Source organism: Anolis sagrei, chromosome 4, assembly GCF_037176765.1.
Source record: "Anolis sagrei isolate rAnoSag1 chromosome 4, rAnoSag1.mat, whole genome shotgun sequence".
NCBI classification, from domain to species: domain Eukaryota; kingdom Metazoa; phylum Chordata; class Lepidosauria; order Squamata; family Dactyloidae; genus Anolis; species Anolis sagrei.
The window spans coordinates 207,110,799-207,134,088 of record NC_090024.1 but is presented as its reverse complement, the minus strand read 5'-3'; the positions used below and the strand labels follow the sequence as shown (position 1 = coordinate 207,134,088).

Sequence of the window (23,290 nt, the reverse complement as noted above, 5' to 3'; positions counted from 1 at the left end):
ATTGGCTTCAAGAGGTCAATTGATACCTCACATATTCTAGTTTATAAACTGCATTTCTATACTTTTTTAGTTATAAAGGTGTTTTATGTTATTTTGGTCCTTAAATGGGCCACCAGAATGTCAGATAAACCATATGATACTTTTAAAGGGCATGATATTGAACATTTTCTCATTATTTCATGGATTGGTATCTGCTTGAGGTCTTTGCTCTGTAGTGAAGACCAGTATGTTTTGCGTGTGCCCTTCTAATTTATTTCACAACCGTAAACTAATATTTGAAAAACTTTACGTTCTTGGTAAATTTAACTATCACCCTTTGATATAGGCCAATATAATATCTGCATGGAAAAGTGTAAGGGAATGCAGGGCGTTTGCTGAAGTTACTCAGTGAACTTTTGGCTTAAATGTACTTGGACATGCATCCTTTTAACAATCTGGCTGTACCATGCTTCTTTGATCCAAGAATTTTGTTATGTTTGTTTGTTAACTCAATAAATGGACATTTCATTAGTAGTTTCTAACACTTTCCTCTTATTTCAGACAAAGTGGGATTAAATAAAACTGCCGGGCAGACTTCTCTTTTGATACATGGTCTTTCCTATTCCTTGAAGTTACACAAAAACCCAGATGCACCAGAATGTGAATGTTATTGTGGGAGATGTTTCCTTAAATGAAAGTTTGTTATCTACAGAAGAACTCTATTCTGTCAAACACTGTTGTTTGTTCAAGACCAATATTTTTCTTTTATTATTGCTTTGACAGTAGCATACTAATTTTTTTAACACAATACTTAAAATATTATATTTAAATACATATTTACAGTTTATTAAGCACTTTAGCTAACTGATCACATAGATAATGGGAGAAGTATAGTTTTTGCCATGAGTAGATCCATTTAAACCAATATAAAATCTATTCTGGTAGTAAGTAACTTTAAGTTTAGTTTACCTTCGTATAAATATCTGGCTCCAACCTTGCACTTTTAAAACACATATTATATGTTGGCAATATTTCTGTGCCTCTCTTGTATATTATTTTCACTTGGATACTAGATGAAGCAAGTTTACTAGGTTATTTGTTCCCTTTTATTTAACTGTTGGTAGGTTTTCCAGTTCCATAGCTTATGGTTTGATGTTTATAGGCTGTGCTTCTATTTACAATTGCATGATGATTATAATACTTATATGGCTGCCATTCAACCATTTGTTTTATTGCAGTTGCTCGTCATAATAGTTAAATATGGTTCTATTTTTGTGTTCAACTTAAATGCAGTAATTTTATCAGGATTTATTTCCACACAACAGTTACTATGGTTTATCTTTCTTAGGGAAGTGATACATCTTTTGATCTTCATACAAATAGTGCACACAGCTGTTCATATAATTGCTTCTATTGCATTATTTTCTTCTTTGATTTCATCAGTCTTCAATGTGAAGGCCTTCTGACTTGCTCTATGGCTCTATCTTGGCTTAGATAGCAGATTTTTAGTAGTCCTTTACGTATTGAATCACAGGAATAGCTGGAGCCTCTGTTTTTATATATACAAATATACTACAACTCGATACTGCATATGAGTTGTGCTTGCTGAGCTAGGAATTGTTTTATTTGCAGCTTTTAGGACTGTGGATTAAGGAAAGCCTGCTAGTAATGTTTCCTGGATTCAGTCACAGATCTCTTGTATATTAATGACCATGTATTTTATAATGGTTTCCTGTCTTTATTAATACAACTTATTAATTATTTGGATTTCTTTATCTAGAAATCTGAAATACTAAAAATTTGAAACGTTTGACTGCCTGCCAGCTACCAATTTTCACCTTTGGGACAGGAGGGCTAGAGTCACACCTCCGTCACCCACAAAGTTTTTCCTTAAGTAATCCTGATTGGAAAAGAAGAGGGAGCGGTCTGCTTACACAAGTTCCTTTCAAAAGCAGATGTTCTGGCTAGGGCAGACATCCCTGAAATGACTATGTGGGTGAGCATAGGCCAACCCCATTGAGCATCTGTATCCAGCCCAGAAAAAATGAAAAAAAATTACGGGGAGGGGCATTTTCCTTACTTCCTTCTTTTTTTTAAAGTACGTTGACCACCTGGGAAACATCTGGGATGTGTGCTTTTTATAGAGGCCGCCTATCTTTCCACCATTATGGCTCCTTGAGGGAAAAAACATCTCAGTAAGCACTAGATGTGTGAGCAATCCCCTTCTCCATTCCTCATTAAGTTTTTTATATACAAATATGTATGTGTATACAAATCTAGAGAGTCCAAAACATATCTGATCCCAAGAACTTTGAATAACGGAAGCTCAATCTATAGCTTTAAAATATTTTGAGAAATATAAGCACTACACTACCTTAACATCTCTGTAATGCTATATTTCAGTTTTATTGGATGTCATACTACAAATGTTTGCTAATTACTTTCTCTACCGCATTGAAGCCATTATCATTATTATAAAAAGCCTTAATATTTGTTAGTATAATACAACTGGAAATTTACACTATCGGGCTTCATAATGAAGTGCTCACAAACAGTGCAATTAATCTGTTTTGAATTTTTGACCCAAGGAGTCAATGATTCATGGCAGATTTCAGGGAATGGGAAATTCCCAGATTCAGGAGAAACTTCTATTCTGAAGCTTTAGTGAGCTTTTTCACAATATGGATGTTTCTCCCACACCCTGGAGGAAAGACAACAATACAGAATGGAATAGTTTTATAATTCTAAATAAAGTTTTACAGAATCATCTCTCAACAGTAATCAGAGTGAAAATGGACTTAATAAAACATGTTAAACAAGAATACCAGGGTAGTTTTATTTACTTAACAGAAGATATATGCACCTGCAAATGCTCATATATTATAAAACGAATTGCCTTAATGATAACATCACAATTTCAGGATCATTAGTCATCATGAATATAAAAATCTTGGTTCAATAGACTTGACATAAGTTTAAATCAGATGTAATGTGGGTGCTCTAAAATGTTCTTGTTTTGCTTTTAGGGGTTGCTTGTGGCCTGCGGCCTGTTTGTTGCTGGCCCATTGACGAAGCCTGGGCTCGTCATGGTACAGAGAAGTTGAGAAACCCTGCTGTAGCACAACCGCACTCTGAGCTGAAAGCAGCACTTATTTTGTGAAAACTTCATCTGTCTTAGTCTACAGAGGATTAGAATCTTGCAGCTTTTAAAAAAATATAAATCAAACTGACTGTTTTGGTGGTAGGGAATCAACAGCTGATTGTGTTAATTATTCAGGGATTCTGAATTTCCAATAATGTGTAATGGTTCTTTGAAAGAGGGAATTTAATACTAGATTTCCATTTTTGCTGTTGGCAGACATGTGCATGGGTTGCATATTTACAGTGTTTCATAATAATGTGAAGCTGGTTCATATTTTCTGAATGGTAGATGACTAGATAGTTGGATCAGTGTGTGTGGCTAAACATATTCCATATTAGCATAGAAAGTGTTTCCAGAATGTTAAGAATGCAACACTAAACTGCCCTTTTCAAATGCTTGATGCAGCTATAGCTTTGCCCTCATTAAAAATGATAATGGTCTTGATGGTTTTTCAAAACAATCTCTGTAAGTACCTTTTTGACTAAAGGCTGCTATTCTTCTTTCTAGGTGTCCTGAAAAAATGGCTGATGATATTGATATAGAAGCAATGCTTGAAGCTCCTTATAGGAAGGTGAGAAACTATGCTAATAAGGTTTTAGCAATATTCATTTAGCATTATTCATGAAACTACTGCTGAACTGTAACATCCCTGGAGCCCTCATGATTTATCTTATGGACTTGCGTTACATGTATCTTGCAAGTAACTATATACTGTTAATGTAATTATTTTGTGCAGTAGTTTCACTTCAGCGTGATGAATAAATGCCCATCTATCTCTCTTTGTAGACTTGCCTAACGATATCTCACCTCTACTCCCATGAATTCACCTTTGATTCCAGTGTGAACTGTCAATCATAAGGTAGTAATTGAGTGACGTATCGCTGTACCGTGGTCCCCCTAGGTAAAAACAAACAAACAAACAAACAAAGAACACTCCTAAAAACTACCAACTCAATTTTGGTATAGCAACAAGGTGAATGCAGTGGTTTGGGCAAATAGCAGGGTTCCAAGAATAACCTTTTCAGGTTCATGGCAAGGAAATCCTTAGTCTGCTTAAAGCAAGAAGAGTGACTTCTTTTTTAAATAAAAAGATAGACGGGTGATTAATCTTTAACATATCAGATGGCAATTAGCTGCTGTGAGAAAGACCTTTCCAAAATTCTTGGATCCCTGAATAGTTCACATTTTCGTAGAAGTAAAAGAAAGTATTGCTGTCCATCATATAGCCATCTATGTAGTAATTATGTAGTCAGTGAGATTTAGAAATTTTGGTATAATGTCTTTACGTTATTTCAAGATTTTATACCTAGTTTCATATCTAAAATAGTCAGGAAATGTTTAGTTTTTCACTAGACCGTGGTGAAACTATTAAATTATGCATGCAGTAGCACTGGCTTCACAAACGTACTATGCAAAATTAAAGAATGTAGCAGTTGAACTCATGGTATAATTGGTGTGATAACTACAGTAAACCTAACAGCAACTGTTAGTTCATTTTGAATATGTTTAGTGCAGCCATAAGGTATGAGATTTCAAAAGTGCTTGTAACCTTGTAAATTTATATTTTTATATAATTAGTAGCTTGTAATTTCTTGAAATGAATAATTTGTAATGTTAAGAATTTTGTGTACAAGCTTAACATGGATATTTTCCATGTAAACAGGTATGGAAATAGGGAATATTTAGGCTGGACTGGTTGGATAATTGATGACTGACTTGGGAGTCGACGTTACTAAAGCAGTGTGAATCCCTGTTTGCTTCAGGGCGAGATGTGTGACAGAGGTGGCATCAAGCTCTTACAGTCCCAACCCTCCAACGAAAATGGGCGAAGATCTCAGGAATGGCATCGGTCACAGGAAATCGATAGTGGCTGGCTGCTAGCATGGCCACTTGGGGCTTAGGCAGAGATATAGCCTTGGTACTGGTCAAAAGGGTTATAGTACATGAAAATGCTTTTAAACACAATACTCCTTTTTTATTTTTGTTCTTGTAACCACTTAAGTGCTGAAAACTGCGGATAACTTTATCATTTAAGGAAATACGATTTAAATATCATTTTAAGCAGTAATTCTTCCATTTATAATTGTACAACTTAAATGTAAGCAAAAGTGGTTAAACAAGTCTACATTAACTAGTAGCATTCCAAATTAAATATAAAACTTAGTATTAAATATTTCGTTTTGTATTTTCTTATCCCTATTCCCATTACCCCTTTGACCACTTGAAATGTTTCCACTTCGTCCTTACGATGTTCTTCTATCAACCCTGCTTAGGATGAGAACAAATTGAGCAGTGCCAATGGCCATGAAGAGCGCAGCAAGAAGTAAGTGTGCATTGTTATTCTTTATTGTGTAGCTCTGAGAAAATAGTCTTGGTCTCAGTCAAAAATTTTGGTAGCCATCCTCATTGTGTTCTTGATGTTTTTCAATTTTTATGTGAAGCATTTGGTAGAGGAAATTTAGTTTCAAGACACCCCTTCCCCCTTTGGATACCATGAATGCATGGATGCTGAAATTCATTATATACAATGGTATAGTAAACACACATACAACCTATAAAGATTATGTAAACTGAACGCTTGTGATATCAGCAGTTCATACACAAGCCTATCAGAGGAGATAAATTCATAATTGCAAAACATCAGATTACAAGAAATCTTGCCTTGCTTTGTGATACTGGGGAACTTGTATTATTATTATTATTATTATTAAGTCTGAACATTTGGAGTCTAAGAAAATAGGCATGGTTTGGTTTAAGTGGCTATTAAAAGGTTGGAGCTGCCACAACAGAATAGACTTGAATCCCAGTCAATCATACCTCTCTAAATAATAGGACTTTTAAGTAGTTTTGGTAGTCGTTTGGAAGAAGGGATATTTGGAGACAAGGTGCAATAACTGGATCACATTTGGAACACCATATTTTAGCATAGATATGATAAATAATGAAACAGATTGGTTTAAGATAATGTGATCTTTAATAAAATAAACATGTATACTATATCTAAATATGTATATCATACAAAAATGTTTCCAAAATGATACATTATCCTGATTTGTGAGTAGAGACTACCTTTTGTAGTCTCTTGTTATGAAGACAACTTGAATCATACCCGTCACCCAATATTTAGTAGTAAAAATAATTAACATCCCTGATTATTGTTCCATATCAAATTTATTTTTAGAAAGTTCCCTTTCTCCATTGTTCAAAATTTAGTTTGTGTGAATATCATAAGTCATGCTATTCTTTTTACCATGTGACTTCCATGAATAGGAAGGAAAATTATTTATTTTCTAAACACTTCAGGGTGCTATAATAGGATGAGAGTTTTATGTATACAGATCTAGTGGTGTAAAAAAAAGGATGAGCAACTTTGATGGGAAGGTAGGGGCTGCGTTAACCCTGCAGAAGACCTGGGAGGTCCAGGCTGCATTGCTCCTCACAAAAAAATTCATCCCTGTAAATGCTACCAGTGCTTTCTAGGGAGCTGGGGCATTTTGCCACATTTTTAGGACCAAGAGATCTTTGTTAAAAACTGTTGATTGAGATGATAGTGAAAATGCTCTCCAAGACCCTTTGAAAAAGTTCTGGGACCAAATAAACAGGCAGTGTGTGTGCATGATGTAGGCAGCGCTTTGCCTGTCCGGTGTTAAATGGTGGTATTGTAAAAGATAGACTTGCTTTTCTAATTATCTTTAATTGCTTGTGCCCTTTGCTCATTGTTAGAAAATACTTGAGTTGTGAATGTTGTTACCAAAGTCCAAGATTAATTATAAGTATTTGGTATTTGCATAGTAGAATTAATATTCTAGCATTTTAATTTAAGAAATGTGTATTTTTTTATTTGGACTTTTCATTGTAGCCTTTCTTAACTGCAGGGTGGGCTACAATTCCCAAGAAGTCATGGAGTCTCCTCACTAAATGTTTTCTGATAAAAGGTTAACTTTTTGCTGCTTTTCCTAAATGTTTGGCTTTCAACAGTTGGCAAGGTTCTTTGTAGGTAATTGGATCAATAGTCAAGCAGTGTTAAAATATATTACTGTTAAGGAACACTACATCAGATTTATGTAGTTTCATTGTTTCAGTGGCTTTGGCATGGAGCCCCCGGTGGCGCAGTGGGTTAAACCCCTGTGCCGGCAGGACTGAAGACTGACAGGCTGCAGGTTCGAATCCAGGGAGAGGCGGATGAGCTCCCTCTTATCAGTTCCAGCTCCTCATGCGGGAACATGAGAGAAGCCTCCCACAAGGATGATAAAACATCAAATCATCCGGGCGTCCCCTGGGCAATGTCCTTGCAGATGGCCAATTCTCTCACCAGAAGCAACTTGCAGTTTCTCAGGTCACTCCTGACACGACCAAACAAAAAGTGGCTTTGGTTAACTGACCTCTGAAGGATTTCATACAGATTTTTTGTGTGTCAAGATGCATTTAAAGACATAGATTTTGTCCCATGTTGGTTAGTTAAAGACTTTATTTCCTGTTTGCTACAATTGAGGTCACATTCTTAAGTTAACAAAGTTGTCAATTATAGAATAAAACGATTAATGGAAACATCATGCAATATCACAGAGTAGAAGATTCAAAATATGTTTAGTGTGTTGAATAACACTTTAAGGCTTCAATTTATTTCTGGAGGGGAGCAATCTGGCCTGTCTGTGGTATATTAGATCCCAAAATGTCCCATTTCATTTGAAGCTGGGCAAGCCTAGGTAAAGCCAGCCAAACCCAGCTCGTGGAATGTTTGGGGGAGTGCACTATGGATGAAAGAACATCCTTGTTTGTTAAATGGTTAGTTAGGGGAGTCAAAAATAGATGGCTAGCTAGGATGTGAGAAATGGAGGAAACCTGAATAGTTTTTTGAGAGCTGAGAACATTGAGAGAATTAAGGGAGAAGTATTATTTTTTTAATGAAGTATTGATTTTTTCCCAACAGATGGCTAGTTTATTTTCGTACAAAAAATTGTGATTTTTTATTTTCCACATCTCTGTGTGGATGTTTAAATTATTAAGAAGGAAAACCTGTCACACTTTTATCACACTGGAAGGAAAAGGACAATGTAAAATACCAGAGCCCAAAGGTTGTAACTGTGGGGCCAACCTGGATAGGGATTCTGTCACACCTAGTACTAATTTGCCACATAGGTCTATCAATGAGATGTATTACCTCAAAAATATTGACTCCTGGAGTTAAGGAGGGGCTGTCCTGGTTAGTACTTAGATGGGAAGCCACTAGCAAATACTAGGTGCTGTACACTATGTATCAGAGGAAGGAACTGGAAAAATTGCTTGTGAATATTCCTTTCTAAAATTAATTCGGTCACCACAAGTTGATACATTATTTGAAGACACATACCTGCCCCACTCACCTATAGTTATAATTTCAGGACAAAATTAATTTTGGTTTAAAATTGTGATCAAAGATGCATCCTAGAGATGTCCAAGAGGCATATAAGATATATTCAGTTAGTTTCATCCATGTTGCAGAGTGTCAGATGAATCCAGCACAAACAGGAAAATACGTTCTAATCCCCCATGTTCATCCAACCCATCTAAAGACAGGTTATTCAGGATACTGAATTGGGTTTTCTTGTGAAAGTCCTCAACTACCTATGTTTATATGTACCTATTCAGAATGGCCCATCAGCAAAACAGCCATCTTGATTATTAATAATTTTCTTGCTATTGCAGTTCACTCCTTCAGTTTGCATTTTAAATCCTAGCAATGGCAGAAACATACAATTCGAATACTTCATTTTAATAATCTTGTGATTGCATTTTATACATTATTTATTTACTATATTTATATCCTGCCCTTCTGAACTCTGAAGGGGACTCAGAGTGGCATTACAATCTGCAGCAATTTGATGCTGATTGTAGAGAAGATAATGCTAAAGATGATTCTCAAGGCTGTGTTAGGAATATTTGATATTCTTTAATTGAATGTTACTGTAGTTCCCCAGTGGCCTGTTCAAAGCCAAAGAGTTCTTGCTCACAGTGCAGGCAATATATTTGCACATTCTCTCCTGCAGTTGTAGTTGTGATAATCCAGAACTGGTATTAGGCTAAAACTAACTAAAATGACAATCTAGGGTAGAATTTGCTATGACATAGTAGCCACTTTGTATACTGTCACAATCTTTTAAAATTTATTTGTTTTAGTCTATATTGTTTAGTCAGATACTTGTTTATATTGTTTAGTCAGATCAGGGTTAAGCAGATCTTCTGTGTGAGTTCAGAATATTAATTCTTAATATGACTGATTCCTTAGTTACTGAAAAACCAGATAGAACAGATTTCAAACTGAAGTGACTTGGTTACCACTATAAAATATACTTGTTACCAGTTCAGTAAAGATTCTATAGTTTGTAAGTGTATGGTTGGTTTTTATTTTCCCGGTGGCATTTAGCTTGTATAAAGCGATGTTGGTATTGTATAATATGTTGTTTTTGTGTGCCCTTAAGTAGTTTCTGACTTTTGGTTACCCTAAAATGAACCTATTGCAGAGTTTTCTAGACAAGATTTGTTTAGAGCGTCCTTTCACCTTTCAGTGAGCCTGAGAAAGCATGACTCATGCAAGGATGCCCAGTGGGTTTTCATGGCAGAGGGTCTCTGTTTTCCTAGTCCTAGTTTAACACTTAGATCACTATATTCTAGATATGTGTGTTTTATTTAGTGGTTTAGACAAATAACCTGTTGCCATGAAAATGCATTTAGAAATAATTGTAAAATAAATTATAAATACATGTGTTTACATCCATTGTTCTTTGGTAGTAGTATTTTATGTAGTGTAGGCTTCTAGAAGGAGATACAGGAAAGAATAATGTCTCAACAGCCATTGCATACTTTCCATTCAGAAGGTCACTGATTCACTACCAGTCATTTCAAAAGTAAAACTGGAAATTTCCCTGCCTCAAACCTTGCAGAGCTATTGCCAGTGTCTACAACACTGGGTTCAATAAGCTTTTTAATTTTATTTATTGGCTTTATTTTTATCCCATCATTCTCCCAAGGTGTCTTAAAAATATAAAGCAATGCAAAGACACACACACACACATAGAGAACGTTTTTTAAAAGTATACTATTAACTAAGGTTCTGATTCTATATGTGACAACTTCCCATGTCACTAGACGTTCCTACTCCTTGCAGTGAGCAAATGTTTGATGGCACATTACTATCAAAACATCACTGCAGATCGGGATTGTGCTGAATATTGCTTACTACTTCATAGCCAGACTAATAGGAAAAGCTTTAGTGTATAATGAATAGACAATTGTAACAGCTGTTTATACATTTATAAACTCCCTTCTGCTGTATGATTTGTAGCAGTGAGCAAACATTCTGGGACCCATAAGTAACTGTGTATAAAGAAAATCTATATCAACAATTGCCCTCTGATGTGTGTAATGCTGTGATTAACTTTGTTTTGAGCAGTTTTAATTCATTGAGTCCACTTACATTCAAATTAAGCAACAAATAGGAAAGCTATGGGCTTTAATTTTTTGCACCATAATGGTTTAAAGTGTGATAAATCTGCTTATTTAGTCCTTGTTTATAGAAACTTTGGCAGGAAACCTAAGTGAAGCCACAGGCTGAAAATCTTTCTTTCAGAATTTCAAAATCCTCCCAAATTGTCCATATTCATGGCTAAGATACTGGCATTTTTCTTTATGGTGATGTACTATATATAAATTTTATTTTATGCAGAAAATTATTTGAAACATTGAACATATATTCAGACTGCACATATAAGTTGTATATGGTAAATGAACGTTGAGTTTAGAGTTGGGTCCGATCTCCAAGATAATCTCATTATGTATCGATTGCACAATCCAAAAGAATTTGAAATAGGGAACAGTTCTTGTCCTAGGCATTTTAGAAAAGGAATCCTTACTCTGTATAATCTATATAATTTCACTTAGAAAAAGTAATTCAACTGATGAAATCATAACAATAGCTTGTTTGATATTAAATCGGTTGTGAGACTTGTAGACTTCGTTCTGAGAGTCAAGTAAGATATTTCTATTCCTCTCTTATAACAACAACAACTTTGTTCTTATACCCCGCCACCATCTCCCCAAAGGGACTCGGGGCAGCTTACAAGGAAACAAGCACATGTTACAAATAAAAACAGCATTAAAATCAATCAAATAAAAACATAACACAATCACAAAACAACAAGGCTGAGATAAATAAGTTCAATGATTCCGAAATGGGGCCAGTGGAAAGTGCGGAATTCAAGTGAACAGAGGCTGAGAAATATCCTTACCTTAAAAAGTGTTGAGTAACCAATAGGTGGGCCAAGGATAAAGTGCATGGCTTAGAGTAGGAATGAGATAGTTCTCTGGTGAAACTACCTAATCAAAGGCATGACAGAACATCCAAGTTTTTAATTCCCTATGGAAGATGGACAAGGAAGGGGCCTGTCTGATCTCCCTAAGGGAGGGAGTTCAAGAGCCAGAGGGCCACCACCGAGAAAGCCCTCTCCCTCGTCCCCATCAACCGTGCTACTCTTCACTTGCCTGAAGGATGATTAGGCATCCCTAATGCACTCATAATGTTAAAAAAAGAAACTATTCAATTTTTAAAGAAAGGAGTGACAATGTGAACTAAGGTGAAGTAATGTACAGCCTTTTTGTGGTGGCAAATGCAAACACATGTATTCTGCATGTGATTAATTATCAGAAACTTAAGGGAGGTAATTGTGTCAAACATTGGTAAATGAAACATGGATAACATGTTAAACATAGATTTAAGATGGCAATTCCTTGGAAGGTTATAGTTTAGAAATGTTTGATATGGACTACTTTCTGTGAAGATGGTTGTTGTGGATACCTGACATACAATCTAATGACAGAGAGGAGTGCCATGAATAAAAATATTTTAATGATGTGTTAGGTATTTTATCAGATTTGATTTAGTGTACAATGATACAGTCAGGCATACAACTTCTGGAGGAGTGAATGCTTCATATTCCAACTGAGTCATACACAGGCTTCCCCCATTGGTTTTGTAAGTGATTTTAAGCACACTTTGCACTAGAGGAGTGTTCAAAGTAATGGCTGAGTAACAGGTTTGCTTCTTTTATAACTTGCCCAACAGTGAAATGATACAGCCATGACTTCTAGAAGTTCTGCTTGAGATGGTAGTGAATCCTAAGCCATTTTTGCTGCTTTCTGATTGGAAAACTGGAGGGAAGTCAATAGAGCTGAGGGTGGTGGAGCTGCTCCTAACTTGTTCTTTTATCCCTCTCCTTTTGGATGAGGAAGGACTTTAGAAAGAGGAAGATCTTTCAGTTAACAGGCTAAATTACCACTTGGGCAAAAGGTGTTGCATTCCCTGCCTTAAGGAAAAGCCAAAGCAGCACTGAAATGACAGTGAGCAAACTTTGTGACATCTCCTTTAATACAGTGTTTGGTGATCTTCAGTCGGTTTGCAGAGGTTTGACTATCAATTGTTTACAAACATCACCAAAACACTCATCTTGCATTACTGAGCTATAGAAGGCTTTATGGTGAATAAAAAATAGGAGTTTCATGTGAAAGGACTGTTGAGTTTGTTTCTGGTATTAAAAAGAATCTAGATTGAGGCATGTTGTCATAGACATTCTGCTCTATAATTTTTAAGTTCCATTATTCTGCCTTCTTATAGTAGCACCACTAATTTGCACTTGATACCAGTTGCTGGAACCCAAAAAGGTCTTGTAAAATGAAAATAGATCTTCCAACCTGAAGTCTGTTCACCCATGCTTTAAGGAGAACAGAGGTCCCAAATACACACAACATTGCACTTTCAGGTAATATATTTGAATCTTTTGAGAATATAATGCCATCAGTCTTGGAGTCCTGAGTTTTTCTCAAAAAATAGTAAATATAGCATTGAGACCTCTGTGTTTGATACCAATAAATTGCAGCAGATTGAATTAAGCTTACAATAACCAAAAGAAGAAAGTGTATTTGTGCTGTCTGGTGAACTTCGTTTTTGGTGCTTTCCCAGTTGAGCAGCACAGTACTTTAGCGTGGGGGGATTGTGTTTACATTTTGAGAAAAAGAGTTCTGAGAAATGGTGATAATGGTTATGAAAGCTGTAGTATAAGATACAGAAAGGTATAAGACGGTCTCAGAAATAACTTACGCAGTGGAAGATCTTCTCTGAATTTGAGATTTTTTTCTCACACAATGTCTTCCGCTAGGTCGGAAACAGCCCTTCTGTGAGCAGAAGAGGCTTTCCACTAGTAGAAGGGCACCTTTGGATCCAAGCCACTGGCTCCAATGGAACTTATTAATTCTGCATTCGGAACATATCTAGCACACACAGGGAATAGCTTGAAAAAAGTCTCATTAAATGAACAATACAGAATCAGTGATGAAGATGACTTTTCTGCAAAGGAACTTGGTAGGTATAGTTATCTGCAGTTTAAAAAAAATATGGTTGGAGAAACATTCTCGCTTATTCTAAAAGAATAGGAAATGTAAAGATCTTAATTAGAAAGATCTTCACTCTGATCGTAATTATGAATGTGCATTGTTGCCTGCAGGAATTACATAATATCAACAGCTTTCTTTGCTTTTAGGCATTATATAGATGCATAATTTGCATTACTAATGTACTTAAATGTACTTAAAATAAGTCTTATGTGTCCTACCTTCTCTTAACTAGCATAATCGGGATTTTAGATCTACCTATATTACCCACAGCATTATTATAATCTAATAAAAGTGTGAAATGTTGAGGATCACATTGCTTTGTGACTAGTTAGTTGGGGGTTGCACATTGGTGTTGGCCAAAGTCAGTTGTGAGTAGGATAGATTAAACAATAGGTGGGTAACATAGATACCTTTTTCTGTTTCACCACCCTATTTGCTTGATCATGTACTGATTCCTTCCTGACCAGCACGCCATCAGAGCTGTGGCAACCTGAATAATTCTTGCCAGAGGTCTAAATTTGATGACTTTAGAACAGTTTTCAAATTGGTCCATCGTCTGTAGGTTATCCACCCCAACCTAATATTAAATAGGTTTTATTGCTTGCAGTTTTTTCACAGCAAAATAACTGAACTTTTTTGTTGTCTGTCCTTTACAGAAGAAAAAAGAGCAAGAGCAGAAGTCGTAGTCATGACAGAAAGAGGAGTAAAAGTAAGGAACGCAAACGAAGTCGTGATCGTGAAAGGAAGAAGAGCAAAAGTCGAGAGAGGAAACGCAGTAGAAGTAAAGAGCGGAGACGTAGCCGTTCCAGAAGCCGGGAACGTCGATTCAGAGGACGTTACCGGAGTCCTTAGTATGTTGTTTCATATTACCATTTTTATCTTGTAATTTTTTAATATATTCTTTCCGAAAAGAGGAAATAAAACTTTCATGCCAATATTTTATAAAGAGAAAAGTAAAAAACATAATATAATTTCTTATATTAGAACAAAGCAGTAATTTAAAGTCATACATTCCTTGACATAAGTATTTAAAATTATTTGAAGTAGAGGTCTTTAGAAAAACAATCCCTGCATTTTTCAGTCCATTCCCTACTGCTTCATAGGGTCTTTGAGTATTATATAAAGATAGCTATGTGTCACTTTGTTTTACAGGACTGGAATGGTTAATTATTGTGTTAATAGTAAATATACATCACTAACAGAGGAACTGCTGTAATTCTATTTTTAGAGTTGCTGCATATACCTCAGTTCATCTAAAATTGCATTAGTTGTATTCCATTTGTTTTCAAAATATATCCTTAATGTGAGCACAAGTTGAGATGGTTCTTCCTGATAAAGAACTTATTTATTAATGCTATATTTTTATTTTTTAAACCTAGTTCGGGTCCCAAGTTCAATAGTGCCATGAGAGGAAAGATGGGCTTGCCTCATAACATCAAAATAAGGTTTCTTTTTCTTTATTTCATACTATGATATTTAATTATCTGTTCAACATTTATCACCTTCCTAATCCTGTATATGTGTTTTTAGTGGTGGTAGACGACGATCTAGGAGCAAAAGTCCATTCAGAAAAGACAAGAGTCCTGTAAGGTAGGAACTTGATTTTTTACTTTTTATGTTGAATAGTCTCTCCAGTGTTGCTTGTTACTTCGGTTGCATTCTGTGCAAATTCATTTTAGTGCTGTCAAGTTTTAGAACAAGTTGTGGTCTTCTTGGTGTTGGTGTACAAGTTCTATGATGATTCACCACCAGGTTTTCCTGGTTAGAGGTGATGGTACTTTCCTTTCAGTATCAACTTCAAGGATGCAGATTTGCCCAGCATGTTTTTAGCATCTTCCCTAATATTTAAATGTAATGTACTGCCACTGCATTCTGGCATTAAAATAGTAATCTGGTATGGTTGGAGAAAAATAGCGTCGTTTTGTATCATTCTTCTTTAATGTTGGAGCTTGCCTGCTCTCCACTTTCTACTGAGGTGCCCCAACTCCATTGAGAAGACTTTTGCAAACCCCAGTAGCTAGTACATATAGAGGGGCCATGAAAACTCATCATAAAGTGAGGGCGACTCAAGGCGGCCTACAACTCTGGCAAGATTCAATGCCACATAAAACATAGTATACCCCATATACTTTTCAATCTTAAACGATTACAGTTAGTACAGTTCATTTTATTTATAAAAGTGCATTTGTTAAGTATTGTCTTCAAACAGTGCTATATATGTATAGTGCAAACTGCAGTGGTATCACTTCATTTTTCTGTGTGTCGCTGCATTTCTGTTGGTGCCTTGTGCTGTACAGATTGTCTTTGTATGAATAGAGTGTAGAAAGATACAAACTTTTATAAAATGGCTGAATACATTATTTCATTTCAGACGTACGCAACTATTAAATGTACATTGGCTAAAAGCATTTCCTTTCTAATGCTGTGATTAGGTAAGGTGTACATCCTTAGAAGCATGTCTATTTAAAATAGGCATTTCTTGGCATAGATGCTTAGAAAAAGGGCACAAGACTATTAAACATTCATTGTTACACTCAGTAATCTACTTCCATAAATCCATCTGTTACATTTGTTTTCCATGTTAGTATTTTGGGATAGAATATTGCATAGGAAAGTGACAGAGTCCTTTTCTGAGGTCAGTAGTTTCTGTTGCAGTAAAAATAATTCTGAGATACTTAATGTTCTCACCAAAGGAGCTGATGAATTTGAAAAAGCAGGCACATCTTACCCTTACTATATATAACAACATACTCTAAACGGTATCACTCTTATCTCTGTGTTAGTAGAAATAGCCTGAATCAATTTTATTTTGTCTCTTATTAGAATTTTTGAAATTACTGATCATAACATTTATTTTTATTCAGAGAACCTATTGATAATCTTACTCCAGAAGAGAGAGATGCTCGAACAGTTTTCTGTATGCAACTTGCTGCAAGAATTAGGCCAAGAGACCTTGAAGAATTTTTTTCTACAGTAGGAAAGGTGGGTTTAAAACCTCTTAATTTTTTTCTGGTGGTATTATTGTATTTCTGATGCAGATGCTTAGCAGATCTTGCCAAGCTTTGTAGTGTATAGATCAAATTAGTTCAAAAGTCACTTTTTATATTTGGTATGGCTTGAGTTACTGAAGTTGTGGGACCTCTCATACAGAGGCTTGTGGAAGTGCTAACTGAAACAACTTGTTATGATTAACTATAAATGTGATTTTTTGATGTCTGGGATATGGACATATTTAAAAGTTGTTTTTAACATGTTCATATTTCCCATTTTTTAAAAATCACAATCCTTGCACTTAAGTCCGAAATCTGTGAAGATTATGTTGTTTCACATAGAATGAAATGTGATGTTAACAGTCCTGTTAAAAGTTTTTAGATGATTAAAACAGGGCTTTGACTCTATTTTTCTAGGTCCGTGATGTACGCATGATTTCAGACAGAAACTCCAGACGTTCCAAGGGAATTGCTTATGTGGAATTCGTTGATGTTAGTTCAGTACCTTTGGCAATTGGATTAACTGGGCAGCGAGTGTTGGGAGTACCAATTATTGTACAAGCATCTCAAGTAGGTTGATACATTTTTTTAAAAAAGACTCTATACACATTCTTAAATTGTGGCTTAATAGCTCTAAATGAATGTTATTATGATGTATTTATGTATGGGATGGAGAACCAAAGGAAAAAAATGGGCTAATATAATGTCATGCTTCAGTGAAACGTGCTTAGTTTTTGTTCTATTACTTAACAGTCTGCCATACTTCATAATATTGAAACTTCGAGGAGATTAAAAAGCATTTTCTCAAGCAAGCTCTATATGGATGCAGTCCTAAGCATACTTAATAGAGAGTAAGTGGGACTTTGATTATAGTGGGACATTTTTTCAGTACAAGTCTAGAAAGATCCTTTGGGCTCACCTAGTTTCATAGATCCTCAAGTATTGGCAGTGACATTACTTAACATTTTGTTTGAAACTTTCAAACAGCAGAAACTGGAAATATTTTATTTTTACTATAGAAAATATAAACCTCTACTCCTAAAAAATAGTTATATGTTAGTATATTTTGTAAAGTAGACCTAAATGTTGCAAGTAAACATAGAGTTGGAATGATCTACCAACTACCAACTATGCATGTACTGATTAGTTTACTTCATTTTGGAGCTTCCATATGACTTGGAGTATCATTCATTAAATGTTACACAGTTTGCTGTTAAACTTTGTGGATTTTTGTTTATTCTTTCTAATTTGTATATTTTAGGCAGAGAAAAACAGAGCCGCTGCAATGGCTAATAATCTACAAAAGGGCAGTGCAGGCCCCATGAGGCTTTATGTAGGATCTTTACACTTCAACATAACTGAAGATATGCTTCGTGGAATCTTTGAGCCATTTGGTCGGGTAAGTTTTCATGTTAGTAGACATGATTTTAGTTGTATTTAAGTTGTGTACTCCTTTCCTTGAAATACGTGTCCCCTGAGTGTATTCTTACAAAAATGTGTGTTGTTAGTTTGGCTGAAATAAGGATTCATGCAAGGACATCCATTCAGCTTTATGGTTGAGCAGAACATTGAATGTTGCCTTTCCTCATTCTAGTTTGATCCTCAGACCACTGTGTCAAAATGGAGGACTTCCATCCCATAGCTGAATATTGATTATCATCATTCTGCATTGGTTCATGGTCACTATACTGTTCTTCTTAGTTAGAGATAGTAGTATTGTCATTTAACTTGAATTATCCTTTTGGGACTGGAGCTGTTCTACACAGATTGAAAAATTGTTGCATTGGGGCATGGTGCTAAATATGTGTGCATGGATGTTTACTGTGCTTTGTGTGATAGGAGAAATGTTCAGATCCATAAAAAATCACACTTGGAATTGCTTAATTCTGTCCATAGCCCTCTATAATGCATATAGCATTGTATACTGCTGGAACTTAATCTGTAAGACCATTCACAAATTGAACTCTTCCCCTGACCAAAAAAGGTTCCATGTCTCAGTACTATACCATATATTGCTTTTCTGGTATATATATCGCAAAGATAAAATTACTTTATAGACAAATAAATTTCTTTAGTTTAAAAAGGTAATCCAACTGAAGAAATGAAGTCATTTTAAACATCTCCCTATATAACCAAAAGAGAGGAAGTATCAAGATTTTAAAAAAAATCACAACATCTTTGTAAATAATCACCATAGAACATTATAAAATAGCAGTGGGAGTTCATAGAAACAAAATAGCAAAGAACATTGAATCTCCTGACTTTTCGGAAGAGAGTAAAAACCTGGCTCTTTGAGCAAGCATTCAGAACCCCAGAATAGATAGTCAAGCTTGAGATGGAGAATGACCCAGGAACGGCCAAGACGATGAAACGGATGAGGATTGGAATGAGAGGAAATAGCTCTTTTTAAATTGTTTTTGTCTAAATGCACTTAATTGTTTTTGCTGTTGTATTGTATTGATGGCATCAAATTGTGCTGATATGTAGACCGCCCTGAGTTGCCTGCAGGCTGATATGGGCGGGATATAAGTGATGTAAATAAATAATAAATAAATAAATCCAGCACAATATAATTTTAAAATGCTTTGTCTATGCTAATAGGTAATAATGATTCTTTTCAGATTGAAAGCATCCAGCTGATGATGGACAGTGAAACCGGGCGTTCCAAAGGATATGGATTTATCACTGTAAGTTTATTGGCATATAATATACCGAGTATAAGCTGACCTGAATATAAGCCGAGGCACCTAATTTTGCCACAAAAAACTGGGAAAACATATTGACCCGAGTATAAGCCGAAGGTGGGAAATGCAACAGCTACTGGTAAATTCCAAAATAAAAATAGATTCCAATACTATGACATTAATTGAGGCATCAGTAGCTTAAATGTTTTTGAATATTTACATAAAAATAATTTAAGGTAAGACTGTCCAATTCTGATTAAACCATGATACCAACCTTTTTCAGTGTAAATATGTTTCCACATCCTTTCAGTAATAAGAGTAAAACAATAAATGTAATAATAATAAAGTAATAGAAATGTAATAATAACAGTAATAATAAAGTAAAATAATACATGTAATAATAATAGAGTAAAAATAATAATAATAATAATAGAATTAAATAATTAATAATCTTGACTTGAGTATAAGCTGAATGGGACCTTTTCAGCCTAAAAAAGGGCTGAAAAACCGGACTTATACTCGAGTATATACAGTATATACCCTGGGAGCTGCTGACTTACAAGTCAGAAACTTGTTATTAAGTTGTAGTCATTTTATTTTTTGCAAGGTTGGGACCCATTATAATTACCCACCCCTGATGTAATATATTCACTTCTGGTTGTGTATCAGAAGAACAAATATTAGACATTAATAAAATTAATTATTGCAGTAACAGTAAAAATACCAAATCTGTAAGGCTTAACCGTTTGTTTTGCTTTTGCTTTTATATGACTCTTAGAGTTAGTCTCTTAACACAATGTCAACCATTTTTATATATTTTGTATGACTTGGTAATAAGGCTTGTGCCCAAGCTGCAGTGCTCGCTTCGGCAGCACTTATACTAAAATTGGAATGACACAGAGAAGATTAACATGGCCCCTTGTGTCCAAGCTGCTGCACATTTCCAAGTTTGGGTGAAAGTAGTCAATATCCATGGGCCCCCTAGTAGCACAGGGGGTTAAACCGCTGAGCTGCTGAACTTACTGACTGAAAGGTTGGCGGTTCGAATCCAGGGAGTGGGGTGAGCTCCTGCTGTTAGGTCCAGCTTCTGCCAACCTAGCAGTTCAAAACACGTAGATGTGAATAGATCAGTAGGTACCACCTTGGCGGGAAGGTAATGGTGCTCCATGCAGTCATGCTGGCCACATGACTTTGGAGGTGTCTACAGACAGCGCCAGCTCTTCGGCTTAGAAATGGAGATGAGCACCACCCATGAGAGTCGGACACGAGTAGACTTAACGTCAGGAGAAATCCTTACCAGTCAATATCAATGTGTCTTGCTATATCTTACAATTGAAAATTGATAACAATCTATGTAACTTAAGTATTTCAAATTGCAGTGATTTGTGCAGTGATTTGGCTGAGATAGAGGTCTTTCTTTTATCTTACTGATATAGCATACGTATGCCTACAGTTCATTTCTACACATTAGACATTTTATAAAAAAAAAATAGCCAGCAGTAAGGAGACTACAACCAGTCAGTTTTATGTTTCCAAGAAACAAGGAAATTTGAAATATGATTACATAGTTAAATTTCTTAGCTAGGGCAGAGGAATGATTTTGAAATTCATGTTCTCATTAATAAGCTCCACAGTAATTGATGTGATAGTATGATTTGGTTGCTAACATTTCAGGATGGTAAAAAAGAAAAAATGTATTAACCAGGAATTGAAACGGGGACAGGCTGTGTGGAAAATTATGTGCTCTAGTTCGTTTTACAGTTTCTATAAACCAAATGTCTTATCTCTGAAGGTATAAACATAATATTAGTTTTATATATGCGTTTTCATAAGGCTTGTCATTTTAAAAATGTTTAATGATGCAACAGAATCTTGTTACTGCTTCACATAATAAATATAATTTGATTACAGTTTTCAGATTCAGAGTGTGCTAAAAAGGCTTTGGAACAACTAAATGGATTTGAATTGGCTGGAAGACCAATGAAAGTAGGTCACGTAACAGAACGCACAGATGCATCCAGTGCTAGCTCATTTTTGGACAGTGATGAACTGGAAAGGACTGGAATTGATTTGGGAACAACAGGCCGCCTTCAGTTGATGGCGAGACTGGCTGAAGGTATGTGCATTGGAGCAAAGTAAATAAATAAATAAATAAGAAAAAAAATTAAGGGCCTATGTTTTATCTTTTGAGTTTTTGTACTAAATTGCACTGCATCTTATTGTAAAACTTTAGTCCATATTATTTGAATACAATAGTGATTTAAATAATTTTATTACATAATTTGTATTCTTACTTCATTTTAATGGTGATTTTAGACTCCTCCAGTACTATTTTTAGTGGATAGGTAGGATGAAAATAGAAAAAATTATTGGCAACTTTGTCATAGCAAAGTAAGACAGAGTATTCTTGTGTTGTAGCTCTTTTAGTTTAGCCACAATGACAATTGGGACTTCACAAGGTGTTAATGTTATAGTTAAACATAAAAGCTTCTATCAAAAATGGATCAATGGCTTTTTATTCCAGGTACTGGTCTTCAAATTCCTCCAGCTGCACAACAAGCTCTGCAGATGAGTGGCTCATTAGCATTTAGTGCTGTAGCAGGTAAAATCTATTTGTCTTAATGTGGAAGCTAATCTAGACATCATCTAAAGCAGTAGTTCCCAATTTTTAATCTTCCAGGTGTTTGGGACTTCCAACTCCCAGAAACCCCAGCTGGCTTGGGCAACTGTTGATTTGTTAACATTCAGAAATTTCTGTATTTGCTAATATTTAGTGCAAACAAAACAGGGAGTTAACTGACACCTATGGGCTGGAATTGTGCTAGTTTCAACTAGATTATATCCATTGATTGAAATGCTAAATGTTGAGTCATCACATAAATAAGTCTTAATTTGTTTAATGATGCAAAGACAGGCACTAAAATGAATTATGGCATGAGTTTTAAAAGTAGCGGCATACAGCACAAGAATCTGCAGGTGTCCTGTTTTCACATGGATCTTTTAAAATAAGAATAAGTGTCCTGATAAATTACTTGGACTTTTGCATCATATTGGTACTACTGAGATAAAAATTAAAATCTTCTTGTAAGTCTCCTTTTTGGCTGCTGATTCTTAATATCCAGCCTTTAATGACTTACAATGGTTTGTGAGTGTTTTGTCATTTATTACAGTGCTAATCTTATACAAATAAATAACACATTATTGACAGAGCACATACCTAATTTAAGACAGAACGCTCTTAATAGATCACTACGACACAATGTTCGCTATATTTAATGTATAACTGAATTATTTAGTTTAAATTTAAGACTTGCTATTGAATGAATGAAAGTAAATGATTTATATACTATATATGAAGGTACTATTTGTTCTTTTTTTTTTTTAGATTTGCAGACTAGACTTTCACAGCAGAGTGAAGGTGAGAATGATTTCTGTAATGTATATGGCATAGATTTCAGTATTGTATATGAACTCAAGCTTCTGGGAGTACTTCACACCAGAGTACAAGAAACATGTGTCCTTCAAAAACAAGTGACCACTTCTAATTTTCATTGTTCATTGAAAAAACAAACAGCTTGAATTTGTCTTGCTGATCCTTTTCCTATCCAAGCCTTGGATCAAAACAAAACCATTTCTTGCTTCTGCCTTCCATATTTTGTAGAAATAAGAGTTGTAAGTGAAGAGTAATAGAGGGCTAGTAAATCATGATGATCGTTTGCACTTCAAATATAAAATAACATATTAGTTGATTATCTCTTATGTTAAAGTAAATAACAAGGGTAGTACAGGTTGTGATAGCAGTTAGACATTTATTCTAACGTCAGGAGAAATGCCTCTAGAACATGGCTCTATGGCCCGAAAAAACCCACAAGAACCTATTTATTCTATTTTCCCTGGGAAATGCATGTTATATTACTAGGCAGTGTACAATCCTCATTAATAGTACTAGAATTGTGTGTGGATGCCTTGTTTTAGAACTGTGAGCAAATCCTGGAGATACAAAGCATTACTTCTTTATTTGCATCATTTCCACTTCTTAAACCAGTATGAGGAATAAACCAAAAGAGTGTCAG

The 23,290-nt window shown here is 35.3% G+C and overlaps 1 protein-coding gene and 1 pseudogene across 5 annotated transcripts in view; both read left to right on the top strand.

Moving 5' to 3' along the window:
* The window catches only part of RBM39 (RNA binding motif protein 39), a 29,503-nt gene that overhangs the window by 1,892 nt on the left and 4,321 nt on the right, over positions 1 to 23,290 (top strand). The window contains exons 2-15 of one of the 5 annotated variants that reach the window (XM_060772408.2): positions 3,629 to 3,692; positions 3,908 to 3,980; positions 4,885 to 5,039; positions 5,395 to 5,444; positions 14,200 to 14,394; positions 14,923 to 14,988; positions 15,074 to 15,133; positions 16,408 to 16,525; positions 16,951 to 17,103; positions 17,795 to 17,932; positions 19,155 to 19,220; positions 21,129 to 21,333; positions 21,742 to 21,819; positions 22,603 to 22,635. In XM_060772408.2, the coding sequence (XP_060628391.1) occupies positions 5,004 to 5,039; positions 5,395 to 5,444; positions 14,200 to 14,394; positions 14,923 to 14,988; positions 15,074 to 15,133; positions 16,408 to 16,525; positions 16,951 to 17,103; positions 17,795 to 17,932; positions 19,155 to 19,220; positions 21,129 to 21,333; positions 21,742 to 21,819; positions 22,603 to 22,635 (1,198 nt within the window). In that variant the 5' untranslated portion in view covers positions 3,629 to 3,692; positions 3,908 to 3,980; positions 4,885 to 5,003. The other 4 variants (XM_060772406.2, XM_060772405.2, XM_060772407.2 and 1 more) reach the window with 4 other exon arrangements.
* Positions 20,074 to 20,137, top strand: LOC132775276 (U6 spliceosomal RNA; annotated as a pseudogene).